The sequence below is a fragment of the Cryptomeria japonica genome, chromosome 4, assembly GCF_030272615.1.
Source record: "Cryptomeria japonica chromosome 4, Sugi_1.0, whole genome shotgun sequence".
NCBI lineage: Eukaryota > Viridiplantae > Streptophyta > Pinopsida > Cupressales > Cupressaceae > Cryptomeria > Cryptomeria japonica.
In genome coordinates this window covers 147408015-147422051 of record NC_081408.1, presented here as the reverse complement: position 1 = coordinate 147422051, position 14037 = coordinate 147408015, and the positions used below count along the sequence as shown (strand labels likewise).

General features: G+C 32.5%; 1 protein-coding gene across 1 annotated transcript; it reads right to left on the bottom strand.

Moving 5' to 3' along the window:
- Positions 1-5224: 5224 nt before the first annotated feature.
- LOC131079802 (uncharacterized) lies at positions 5225-12105 on the bottom strand. The gene is made up of 4 exons (XM_058017842.2): positions 11827-12105; positions 5838-6017; positions 5543-5742; positions 5225-5399 (listed from the first exon to the last, which is right to left on the bottom strand). Exons 1-4 carry the CDS (start codon positions 12103-12105, stop codon positions 5225-5227), a joined length of 834 nt encoding a protein of 277 aa, XP_057873825.2.
- Between the last annotated feature and the right edge of the window lie 1932 nt (positions 12106-14037).

Sequence of the window (14037 nt, the reverse complement as noted above, 5' to 3'; positions counted from 1 at the left end):
ATTTTATAGTAAGAAAATCAATAAATCATGAAGTTGCAACACATAATATCATATGTATGTTGATGAATATTTTCAAAATAACCCACAATCGACAACATTCTATAAACTGCTATGTACTTGTAAAATTAATATAATAATACTATTATCACATGCCTCTAATTTATAAAAGGAAAGCAATACTACATCCATGTCCGTGCTTATGATTTAAATTTTAAAATCTACGGTTATGGGACATGACAAGTCATAGTAGATCTTAATCAAGGAAGTATAAAGAATATCTATCAAAGTTCGTACACTATAAACTTGTATGAATTTGTTAGAGCCTAATATTCTATAACAAACAATTTAGAAAATTAGGTTAAATGGCATTTCTTCGATGTCCAACCCTTTTCAATTAGAATAGTTATTCTATGAAAAGAACTTTCAAAAAGCATATGAAATTTTCCAAGAACGAATTCCCCTTCTTCCACGAGAGAAGAGGTTTCAACAAATGAGTTATTACTTAAAGTGGAAAAAGCCGATTAGAATTACGCAAAAGTAAGCTTCAAGTTGGAAAAAGATTAACCCTTTGTAGAAAATTAACAAATAACTTCCACTTAATTTGATTGCCATTTCCGAAATGGAAGATGATTCCGCGTATTCTTTTTACCCCGAGAGGCAGCGGGGGGTGGAGATTGTCGATCCGTGTACACACTAAAGATTCTATAGCAGTTACAATCGCTTTATTTGCATGCTCGAAAGTTGAAAGATTCGAATGAAGAACGTAACTGACTCGCTTCTGTAACAGTTACAATCGCACAATCTGCATGCTCTGAAGTTGAAACAATTTGAATAAAGAACGTAACCGACTCGAATCCACTACTTATACAGACTTGCTTCCACTATTGAGATGTTTAATTTTTCTATATGAATCTAAACGTTCAAATAATCTCCCTTGACTTCGTTTGTTTCTTTATTTCCGCGTTTTTCTATTATCAGTAAGTTGGATTAATTGTTGAATCAAACAAATCATAATCTTTGTTCATTTATGCTTGCAGATCAGGCTCAGGTCCACCAAGCCTCTAGGTAAATACAGTGACAAATTTATTAACTTATCAACCCATGAATTGACTAAGACTCTTTACTGTTTAGCATAAAATTTACGCCTAGGCTAGGGTAATCACTCTGAAGAATCCTTTAGCTTTGAATTTTATAAATAATATAGTTTGTTTAGATTTATTATTGTTGCTCTATGCATTATTGTTAAGAATTTTTTCAACCATCCAGTTGATATAGAAATATGTTTTTCAGATTCTGATTGCTCTGCCCAATCAAAGCATTTGTAAACCAGGGTTTATGTAGAGGCATGTATCAGATATTAATTAGCCGTATTGTTCTTGCAGCTAATTTTTTGATAACTAATGCTTGAAATTATTTAGAATTATTGATCATCTCAGAAACAGGTTTTAGAGGGTGAAATTTCATCGAAAGATAACAGAAAGCGGGATAATGGCAAGGATGAGAGGCAAATAATTTTTTGTGTTGATCTATTTTCTTAATTTTACAGTTATATATCATGGCCACCCTTAAACCACACATACTAAGCTTTGACCGCTTAGTGTGTCGTGCCGGTGGGTCCCATCACTTCCGTTCTCTGGCCTTTTTCATTTCCGTTTATCATTCCAACATTTCAAATATTCTGTAATGGTTTCAAATATTCTGTAATGGTTTCAAATATTCTGTCATTGCCGTTTTGGTTTCTGTTCCCCTTTCCACTATTTCGAAGGAATGCAGGAATCTAAACCGCTCCTCCAAAAGAGTCTAAACTCGCATCCTGGGTAAACACCCAAACAAACAATGCAAATCCCTCATGTCGACATGCAAAATGTGGACGAAGACAAAGCACTTGGATGGCTACCCATTTGGACTGTTTCGAAAACGAGCCTTCAAGAAATGTGGTCTGAGCCTTCAACAAATGTGGTCTCATGGACTGCAATTATTGCAGTATATGCACAAAAGTGATTCGCTGAAAATACTTTGGAAACTTTCAAGCAAGTGCAACTCTAATCTAAACCAAAATTCTTTACCCTTTTCCATCATCCTTCCCCATCCCAAAATGGGAGCTTTGGAACAGGGCATGGGGATCCATCAAAGAATAAATTTTTTGTCATATATTACAGATGAAAATTCTCAGGTAGACACTATAAAATGGGGAAGAATAGATAAGGTATGCAAAATATGTTACAGCATGCCTGAGATTCCATGATTGTAGAAAATGGATTTATTTAAAAGGTTGTTGAAAAAAGCAAATGCAATTGGCAAGTGTAAAGCCACATTTCACAACATTTGTTAGTTTTGAGACAAGGTATGGAGATCCATTAGAGCATAGTGAAAAGGAGATTTAATGAACGCATGCAAACAGTCTGACAGAATGCCTCAAAGAGATGTCATTTGATTGAATTTCATGGTTGCAGGATATCCAAAAAAAAAATGAATTTATTAAAAATTTCAAAATTTCAAGGAAATGCCATTGACATATGTAAAACCACATTTCACAAACTCTGTTAGTATCTTTCCTACTGGTGCCAAAATGGGAACCTTGGAAAAAGGTATGGACATCCAAAGGGGGATTTTTGTTACATATATGCTTCCAAAATATTAAGGACATACAATGCATGTGACTACTCATGCATATAATATGTGAAAGCATAAACAAGGCCTATGTGACTACCCATGCATACAAAATGTGAAAGCATAAACAAGGCATATGTAACTGCCCAAGTAGACATGTATGCAAAATCTGAAACACAAATAGTGCATATGTAGCTGCCCATGTAGGCAAAACGTGAAAGTATAGACAAGGCATGTGTTAATGTCCGATTAGACATCGAAACATAGACAAGACAAGTAGACTATTTAACACAATGGATCAAAGAGACCATCTCTTGCAATCAAAGTAAATTGGCCGGTGTAAATCCAAATTCCATAACCTTTTTCAGCATCCTCCCTGCTTGTGCCAAAATAGAAGCTTTGGAACAAGGCATGGACATCGTTCAAAGATTCCAGGAAATGAAAAAAAAAATTATGAAAAAGGTTGTCTGAAACTTTACACTAGAAATTGGATTTATGTTTAAAAAGCATAAATTAGATTGATTTTTTTGAGCTGCCTTAGTACTGATATCTATTGGTATATTATACGGAATGTTTTTTAAATGTAAGTATACTAGTTTTTATTGCTTATGTTGCATAGTGCACTATGATCTCTACCTCTACATTGTGTTGGGACTCTATTTACATGTTTTCATTAAAATGCAATTACAAATTTAGCACATTATAATTACTTTTTAAAACCTGTAAAAATATTTGCCATCCGTGAAACTATATCCATGCCTACCTGCTCTCTATCCCAAAAAGACAACATCTACAATGAAAAGAATAGTCTGCTGCAATGAAAAGACAGTGAAAAGCTCAAAGACAGAGATAACAATGAGTTAAGCAGTGGATAACAATGTGATAAGTGAAGGTGCATTATACTTTCAATAAATGACAAAGGATATATGGGCATGAACATTGGAACACAGTATGAGGAGGCCACACATAAGATGAATTGTCAAGAAGGCATCAGACCTATGGCATCAACAACTTTGTGTTTGATGATTGAAGGATGCATACAATGCATCTGAAACATGGAGATGATATTAAAATGAATTTTCATAAAAAGATTGTAAAGTAAATTCTAATCATGTATTATTCTCCACAATATATATTTAGATATCAAAATTAGATTTTCATATCTAATTTTAAGACGTGTGTATACATGCAGCCAACTTTACATTCAACACAACTATTTTGCAAATCATGTATGTTCACAAGGGGCTACACATACTGAGCCGGACATCTTGGAAGATTAGACCAACATTCCAATTATGTTTTTAACATCCAAAATCACATTATAGCATTCAACATGTCTTAAAAATTCTTGTAGTACACAACTAAAAAGAATTTGATGGCACTTTCCTATATTTCATCAATTAAATCTTGTATCCTTGCAAGTATCTTCAATAATTTCAAACTGTATGTATCAACCATGTCAAAATTATGTTCATTGGACTAAATCTGGTCCTTTTCCCATTCATAATCCCTATCAAGATCATTAAACTAATTTTGATGCTTGCAATTTCATGGCATCAGTGGAAACATGGGTGTTCTATTGGAGATACTTGGCCTTCTCCTCACATTCATGCACTCAATCAAGTCTCTTTGATGATGAACAATGTGACCAAATCCATCTTGTACAGGGTGAAATGGATGTGCACTAGGATGGTCTAATCCAAGTTGGGATGAGATGTGTGTTATCTATAACTTCATTTCTATCATTGCATGTTCATCTTTATTGTCAATGGTCTACAAAAAAAAAGAAATATTTCAGAAATTATATAATCAAATTAACAAGAAATGGAATAATAAAAGGGTGGTTATAAATTCACCTATGTATGCATATAATTATCCTCCAAGAGTTGACAATTTTCATTGTCTATAATCCTACCAAATCAATTAATTACCTACATTGACATTGCAACACATTTCAAAAATTAAAAACCATGGTTTGCAAAGAATGATATAGTAATTAAAAAAAAAAATCATGTTTGTCAAGTACCAAATGATTAGAGACATTGTTGTAGCATTGTCCTTCTATAGAATCAAGTGTATTAGCAAGACTATCAAGGTCTACATGTAAGTTGTTAGATAGATATTGTCTTTGTCTCTCCCTCATTAAGTTCACCTTCATCACATGCTTGCACATGTATCCTTGTATTGCAAAGTTGCAAGAGCACATTGATAGATCGGGTGAGGAGGTATACACCTCATATCAAAAATTAGGATTGCTTTCACTTGTCACCCATGTTGTGCAATCATCAGTGTCATTGAATGTAACATGGTCATCTGGAATTTTTAAGGCTCGAACCCAAGATGTGTTTTCAATCTTCTCAATATCAAAGTTCCTATAAAAACCATACTTTTTGCTTACTTGCACCCACCAGTAATAGATATAAACATGTGTTGTTAGCTGATGTACCAACCAATCAACACGACGACTTGTAGCACACTCGATTGTTTTCAAGAATTGTCTCTTTAGGTGTGAGTGGTAGGACTCTATGACACCATTTGTCTCCTGCCCTGCAAGCTTTAGTGTATGAAAACATCTAGCCCACATACTTAATCTATTGGACCATCTTCCCTTAAATTATTCAATGAATGAGCGTTGTGTATCTTTAAAGTCTTCAATAAATATATGAATTGCATTCCTTGTTGAATCTTCATCAATTGAATGATGCATGATAAATCCAAGTCTATCAAACATCTCTCGCCTAACTGCAATCTCTTTGACCTTTGCAATCAAGTTCTTTAGCCACGCATGTCTAACATGCCAAGAGCATAGATATACATCACATTGAAATACTTCTCTGCATCATGGATATTTTTACTCAATATTTAATTTTCTTTTAAAGGATGCATTGAAATTTTTTTAAAAATTACAAGGGTTGAATGAAAAATGAAAGACCTGATCGCTTTTATCTCAGCACCTGCATCATCCACCATGAATGTGTTTAGACTCCACTCAATATTCTTCATGTGAACCCGTTGGAGAAGAATGTGCATCCAATATGCAATATCATGAGCACAAGACCTAGACATAATGACCCATGCTACGAGAACACCCATATGCTTGGAATTGAATACAAGCATTCTATACAATTGAAACTGTCATAAGGCATAGGGTATGATGTATTAGTACTATATTTTATTTTGAATATAAAAATTGTTAATTTAACTCTACCAAGGAATACACTACATACCTTCATCACATGTGTACCAAATGTAGAATCCATGGCCAATATGTTGTTGTAACCATATTGAAGCATCCAGTCAAGTTGTTCTGGCAATTGAATCCCTAGTACAAATGAGACTTCCCCATCTCCATCATCAGTGGCACTATACTCCTGATATGCAAACCACTTTTCGGTGTTTGCTAAAACCTGTTATTTCACTGAAATAGAATCAATACTATGAAACATGTATCTTAATGTCTTAATTTTGTGATCAATGTTTGCAATATCATCCATGGTGAGAAAATCATCCCTAGAAGATTGACCCTCAAATATGGTCATTTTCTCATGCACCATTTGCTTATGGTTTTTTATGCACTACGTTTGCAGACATGCCAAGCAAAAGTAATGACTGCACCCATTGATGAGATTTCTCACTAATGTATGGTGCAAAGAAAGACCTCGTTCCCAAAAACTCCTTGTTCACTTGACCATGACAAGGTATGCCTTCCGTGTCCACATGTTGAACTTGGTGTTACCATATCAATACATGGTTTGGCTTACAAATCATGATTTGTGTCCTAAAATGACAAGTACAACCATGGTGTGTATGTTTTTGACCAGGTCTACTACCTTTCCTTGATTTGGGAATTGAAGAAGGATCAAAAGGCTTTACATCTTTTTTCCTGTAGTCCTTTTCTCCATACGTGCACCAAAACCTATGGAAATCATAAAGAAAATTCATATTATTAAAACCTATAGTTAAAAAATTATTAGAGACATTCTTTCACTACATAATCACAAGTATAAACATTTCTAGTTAGCATATTACTCTTACTTTTAATATTCCAAACAACTATTAATCCTAATTTTTGTATTAGAACAAAAAGTGGTTTTCCTTGTATGACTCTTATGAAAGCAAGTTGGGTATGAGTTGCGTGAAATTTTTCCCTCGATAAAATCTTTCAATCTATTAGCCTCAATCCAAGCTGAAAATAATTCTAAACCTTTAAGGACATACTTCTTCCATGAAAGATCTTTATATGAAAATTTTCCACTACATGGGTGTTGGATTGCTTCATCCATGATGTGAGACCAAACAACATCCATCTAGTAGACAATTTAAAAATGTTAAATTTTGATTAGAAAATATGCACACATGGTATCACACACTTCGTAGAAATTCTAATAGACAATAAAAATGTGAGACCAATCAACATCCATCTAATAAACCATAAAAAAATTAGAATTTGATTAGAAAGTATCCACACATCCATCTAATAAAGTTAAAGAAAATATACAACAAAGAAAACAGAGACATCAAAACATGAGAAAAAGAATCCGAAAATGAAAAGGTAGAGTTGAAAGAAAAATTATGATGCCCCACTGAGAGATAAATTGGCTCCAAGGAATAGTCTATAGTTATTTTCAAGTAGACATATTATTTATCATTTCATATGAAGTTAATTTTCTCATTAATTCTCCAATTCAATAACTATTAAATGAGTTATTTTAGAATATGGTTGGAATTATTTATTTTGTGTGAAAACAAGTCTATCCCAATTTGGGAATATTACAACTATGTAGTTTAGCTTCTTGACATTGGATATATTTAAGCATCAAAGGGTTGTAAAGGAGTCTATATTAACCAATTTTAGATATCATCCAAAGGTTAGCACTCATGGTTTCCTCTTGGAACAAAAGATTTACAAGTTATTGTCACCATTGAGCAGAGATATTAGAGATGTATCAAATAGCTTAGGTTGTATGAATTCTTGTGCATGATTGTGAAGCTTCAATGGTTATATTGAGACCTTACTAAATTGTAAATTTACTAATGGATAATAGACATGATATGATTTTTCCCCTCTTGCTTGAATTTTCCCCTATTTAGGGTTTCCCCAAGTCAAAATCATTGTTACAACCACTAGCATGCATTGCCATATTATGTTTCAATCCTCTTTATCATAATGCATTAATGTAAATTATTGTCACCATTGAGAAAAGCTGTTGGAGAAGCATCAAATAGCTTATGTTGTGCAGATTCATGTACATGGTTATGGAGCTTCAAAGTTGTATTGAGAGCTCACTACATTGTAAATTGACTGGTCGATAGTAGACATGAGATGCTTTTTCTCCTCTCACTAGAATTTTCCTATGTTTAAGATTTCCCTAGGTAAAAAACATTGTTAGTCATTTATGTGCAGTTTCTTGTTGTCATTTTACATTTCTATGCTCTTTATCATAATCCATGAAGGCAAACACATGTATGTTTAAGTGGAAATAAAAAGTGATAACACTAAAATGCACTATCTAAGGCCTGTGTGTAAGAAGCCAAACATAAAGAATACATTGCTAACAAGTGAAGTATCTCATTCAATTTATAAATCACCACAAAGAAAAAAACCATTAACTTCTTTTCCCTCATTAACTATAGGTTTAAAACATGGGGGAACAGAGAAAGCATAAAATGTGTAGAAAGTAGAAAAGAAAGTGGGGGTTAGAATGTTATAGGTAACACTCTAGATAGAAGAAAATTTGACATTAAAGAAATGAAATGAGTGTTTTATGTTAGGGTCAACCTATCACATCATAGATAAAACATGGAGTTTAGCTATAAGAGAATTCAATTTTTATTTGGCAAATGCTAGTGGAAACTTCAATTGAGACAAATTATAATACCACTTAACAATATACACTATAATTTGGTACTACAAATTTAAGATATACAACCCTCTACATGAGTTACCATGATAACGAGATTAAGGAGGAGGTAGTAGGGGAGGTTACCACAATAATAATAGAGATATTAAAGAAAGAGGAAGGACATAAAGGCCAAAATATTATAACTATGGTAAGCTAGGACATTATGTTAGTAAGTATTGAAGAAAAAGGGGAGGAATATCCAAATGTAATTTTTGTGGTGATAAATAGCATGATATTTATAGTTATCCCAAATTTAATAGCTATATAGGAATGTAATGGCACCATAATTAGAAAGTGAATAATTGTCTAGTCCAAGTGTAACTCATGATGACAATTAGTAATGAATGCTTAAATTAGAAAAGACAATGCTACACAGTGTAAGAAATCAATCATAGAAAACAAATGTAGAAAAGGAGAATCCTCATTGAAAAAGGAGAAATTATTAAATAAAACAAAGAGAAAAAAAGAGAAAACTCAAGAAAAAGGCTATATAGAAACTTAAGAAAAAGAGAGAAATAACTTAAGTAATTATTAGGGTTAGATAAATACACCCTTGATATTAGATTTGAGAATATGGTAGGAGATGTATGAGAGAAGGAATTAATGATAGTTGATAAAATCCACCATCTTCTCATTTGTGCCTTGATTACAATGTATAACATTGATGAAATTGACTTGCAAGCTTATGTTAAATTGAATCTATTCCATGAAAAGATAAGTGAAGGAATCCATAGAATATAAAGGTAAAGAGTTGAATGATTTTACTAGTGTTTCCTTAATGAATAGAGAAAAAGATAATCTATGAATTGATCATCAAAATAATAATCAATGCACATTGATTTGTTCATAATCGAATGTATATAAATGAATCAACTATTCAATTACATATGTGTGCCAATGTTTAGCATGATGGACTATGGTTCTTGTGGATGATTTATTATAGAGAAACTTATTATTTTCTTGAGCAGGTTTGAGGTTTTATCCCACGGGATGTAAGATGATAGAAGACTAGAATGCTAACACTATATTATTGACATTTCTTGAAGTAGATGGTAAACATAGTGTTAGGGGTATAAATTGGGATGTTGAGGGGTAGAATATTAAATTTTCTCATTTTATGATAAGAGTGTGGTAGGGGTTTTGAGGTTAAGAATAGGATAAGAGAGGAAGTGGAAATTGTGGGAAAAGCTCAAAACAAGGAAGATAACTTAAGGGTAAGGGTTCAGAAAGTAGCACATAATGGTAGGAGGTAAAACAATTGCATAAAGGGACATGATGATAACTCATACAAATAAAGGAATTGAGAGAGACAGTAGGAATGTTGGTTGGCTGAAAATTAGGCACGAAAATTCTAGTGAAGGAATATTGCGTGTTAGGGGAAATAAGAAGAGGTTGGCTAGAAGCAAGGGATTAAGGTATGAAAACTAAAATATAAAGAGATATGAGTGTGGATAGTATATCATATACCTTGAAATAATTTGAACCTATCAAGATGGGTGATGATACTTTTTAAGAAGTATGCAACTAAAGAGAGATAGGATTAGGTGACATAATTATGTAGGCTACAAGTTGGAAGAGAGATCTAGATGGTGGTCAATTTTGGTGAGCAACAAACTTAGCATCATCTAGTGGAAGTTCATTATCAAAGTGGTCATCTTTGTGAGATGTGTAGAATGGTACATTATGTGAGGTGGATGACAATGGAACAAAGCTAATGAAAGACAAAAGATGAAGGAAAATACTTAGATAATTGAGGAAGGAATGGTCAAAGAAGGAAGGATAATAATTTATATATAAGAATAACAAAAATGATTTATCCTTATGTATTATAGGAAATTTTAGTACAAAAATATGGATTTTTTATTTTTTAATGAAAATAATTGACAAAGACAATAATGTAGTAATTGGGATACTAATTTATATCAAGCTTCACAAAGAGGTCAAATGCCAACTTTGACTTATTTTATTGGCATTTTGTCTCCTCAATTTACATTTTGATTTGGGTTTACTTTCAATTTTAATGTTTTTGTTTGAGTTTGGATATTTTATTTTTGGTATTTTTGTATTTTTGTTCGATTTCTAAACATTTTGTTCAATTGTGATGTTTCAGTTACTTCCTCGAGTTCATTTTAATATATATTTTTTATAAAAAAAATCTTACAAAGAATAATAAATCACTATGGTCATAAATACAAAATGTAGCTATGATCGTAAGTGGAAAAACAAGCAATACCTGTCTAGATTGTGTGAGTGAGGGAAGAAGATACAAGCCTTACATTATCCATCAAATAGAAAATTAATTTGGTGTGTAGGCCTAAAAAGGGAAATGAGAAGGTGAAACAGGAAACAAAATGAGATGGAATGACAACGGAAACGAAGAAGGGAAAAGGGTGGAAGAATGCATTTAAAGGTGAGTTGGGTGGGCCCCATGGCATGGCTAGACTAAGCGGCCAAAAGGACTTGTAGTCCCGAATGGCCTCGGCCCTCGCTGCAAAAGAATTATTAACTGCACTATTTGGTTGTCCAAAAGTTGCTTGTGCCCCAAAAGCACTGGAGCCAGGTTGCCCAAAAGAACAAGAGCCCGGTTGCCCAAATGTTGTTCATCAAAAATAAAAAGAACAACCCATGAGCAGATTCAAAACATTCTTAAATTCTCTTCCACAAATAGTCCACGTACTGACCAACTTTCCCCAAAAATAAGCAGACAACTAATTGATTCAATTTCACTCAAACCCATGCAAAAAATCCGAAAATCAGTCCCTCAAAAAATTAACTTCGCATCCACGAATTCAACTATAAACCAACAATCTAGGGGAAAAAAAATCCCATACTGTAGGTAACCCCAAAAGGTGAGTGAAATACATCACCTGATGAGGGAGTGATTTTCGGTATTTTTGCATGGGTTCGAGTGAAATTGAATCGATTAGTTGTCTGCTTATTTTTGGGGAAAGTTGGTCAGTACGTGGACTATTTGTGGAAGAGAATTTAAGAATGTTTTGAATCTGCTCATGGGTTGTTCTTTTTATTTTTGATGAACAGCATTTGGGCAACTAGGCTCTAGTTCTTTTGGGCAACCTGTCTCCAGTTCTTTTGGGGCACAAGCAACTTTTGGACAACCAAATAGTGCAGTTAATAATTCTTTTGCAGCGAGGCCGTTCGGGACTACAAGTCCTTTTGGTGCACAGAGGAATCAATCACAAGCATAAGGCATCAAAAAATTTGGAAGCAGAGACAATGCAACAATGGCTTGAAAATGTGGTAGCACAGAGGAATTATTTATGAAACTTATAAAATAGAGAGTTCTCAAACATACCTTTTTCTCTTCAAACTCGCAGTAAAAGACTCCAGCATATTCCACAGAGCAATTGAACAGCAGTAAATTTGAGTGCGTACTAAGGGTTTTAAGAATGAGTCCCAAATACTCTGGTCTTGACAAAGCGCGGGATAGAGGAGGAATTGAAAGATACGGAGATGAGCAATTAAGATCATCCCAGTTGGTAGATGTAAAAAGAACGGAACAGAAATATGGATGGAACGGAAAACGAAACGGGATGGAATGATGAGGGAAACGGAGGAGGAGTGAAAAAGGCATTTATAGGTGAGGTGGGTGGGCCCCATGGCACGGACACACTAGTGTGTGCTGTTTAAGCCATCCCATCATGTTATTTCTCTTCATTATAATAAGTTCTCAAAGAATCATAAGTGAATCTTTTATCAATGCATAATGAATCAGACAAATAATTGATACCCGTCGCCTTTTCTCCTCTATGCATACTACGCTCCATAGCTTCCGTCAAGCGTTGTAGTGAATTCCACAGGCGGACCACAGGCGGACCATCGAATATTCACATTTTGCATGCATAATGTCTGCTTGAATCATTTTATTATGCAATTTGTATGCCGTGTCCACATTGTGGGGAAGTCAAATATTTTAAAATTTTATCCTACAATTAACGCATTCTCTAAGATTGTATCTCTTTTAAGCATTCTGTCAAACAAATCTCAACGAATCTATTCTGTGTATACCTTGCAATCATGGCATCCGTTGAACCTCCGCATGTTTCAATTCTATTAATGCATGTCTATCAAGGGCTTTGCAATGAATCCTGTGTGTGTATGTGAGACCACTTTTCATCGAATCCTCAAGATCACGTTTCTTTGAGTCATGCACTTGGTCTATATTTTCATTTTAGAAAATTCTAGATTCCAACTCCTATACCTTTCTACATAGTTTCAATTTTTCCTATGACTATGTCCTTTGTCTACTGAGTATATTTAATACCTTTCATGTCAGTAAATAATTATCCTTTTTCTTGATATATAATTTAATCATTTAGTGAATTTAGTGCATGTAATTGGTAGATTGTTTGAATTTAGTGCATGTAATTGGTAGATTGTTTGATATACTTCTGTTCAAACCTTTTTTAAATGATAATAAGCATTTTTATGTAAAAATTATTTCATATAAATTTTGTAATATAAATGATTTTAAATAAAATTTTATAAAATTAGCATATTACAAATTTGATTTCAAATAAAATATTGCAAAATTAGCATATTACAAATTTGATTTCAAATAAAATATTGCAAAATTAGCATATTACAAATTTGATATCAATTACTTTTCTTTTTCTTGATAAAATGATAAAGCATATGTTTTCGACTTTTTGTGAAGATATTATTGCCTACATAGAATGTTATTATTGTTAATTTTCTAAAAAGTTTAAAGAGTAGTTGAAAAGTTGAGACTTATATTAGTTAAAGAAATTTTGAGAAATAATAAAAGTAAATGCACTATTTTGATAGAAAAGTGAATGAAACAATCTCAATTTTCAATTTAGAAAGATCCAAAAGAATTTCCATGTTTCTAAATCTTAAACATAAAAAACGTAATGTTTCTAAATTCAAAAACTCAAAATTAGACAAATATTTCAAAAATAAAATATAGTATTTGATTTTCAATTTAGAAGGATAAAAAATAATTTATTTTCTAAATCTTAAACATAAAAACATAATGTTTCTAAATTCAAAAAATATTACATGTCTACACAAATATTTAAAAGATAATATATACTATTTAATTTTCAACTTAAAGATCAAAAATATTTTTATGTTTCTAAATTTTAATATTTGAAATCAATGATAACTGATAATAAATATTTTTTGAAAACATGTTAGTAATTAAACTTCAAATTAAGCACATTAAATTATTTATTTTGAGCTTGTAAATAATTCTTCTCTATGTGTATATGGTTGTTGGATTAAGAAAGTATAATAAAAAAATTTCAAGATGAATGCACATATCTAATATACATATCACATTGTGTGGATGTCAAACATATCTCCTCATTTATTATGAGGAACTTTACTTTTAAAATGTAGAAATGATTTAAGCCCCTGATATTAAGACTTTAAATTTAAGTAGGTCTCTTTGGTTTGCGCATGAGAAAAATACCAACTTTCTCAAATTTTTTTTTACCACACAAAAAATTAATAAAATTACATACAATTATAGATTATACAA

Excerpts from the sequence above, each read along its gene's own strand:
- LOC131079802 (XM_058017842.2), bottom strand. The coding sequence starts at position 12,105 with ATGCCTTTTTCACTCCTCCTCCGTTTCCCTCATCATTCCATCCCGTTT. Across the intron at positions 6,018-11,826 it reads GCGAGTTTGAAGAGAAAAAG|GTTTTAGCAAACACCGAAAA; the intron begins GTATGTTTGAGA and ends GTGAAATAACAG. Across the intron at positions 5,400-5,542 it reads GCTGAGATAAAAGCGATCAG|ACATGCGTGGCTAAAGAACT; the intron begins GTCTTTCATTTT and ends TTGGCATGTTAG.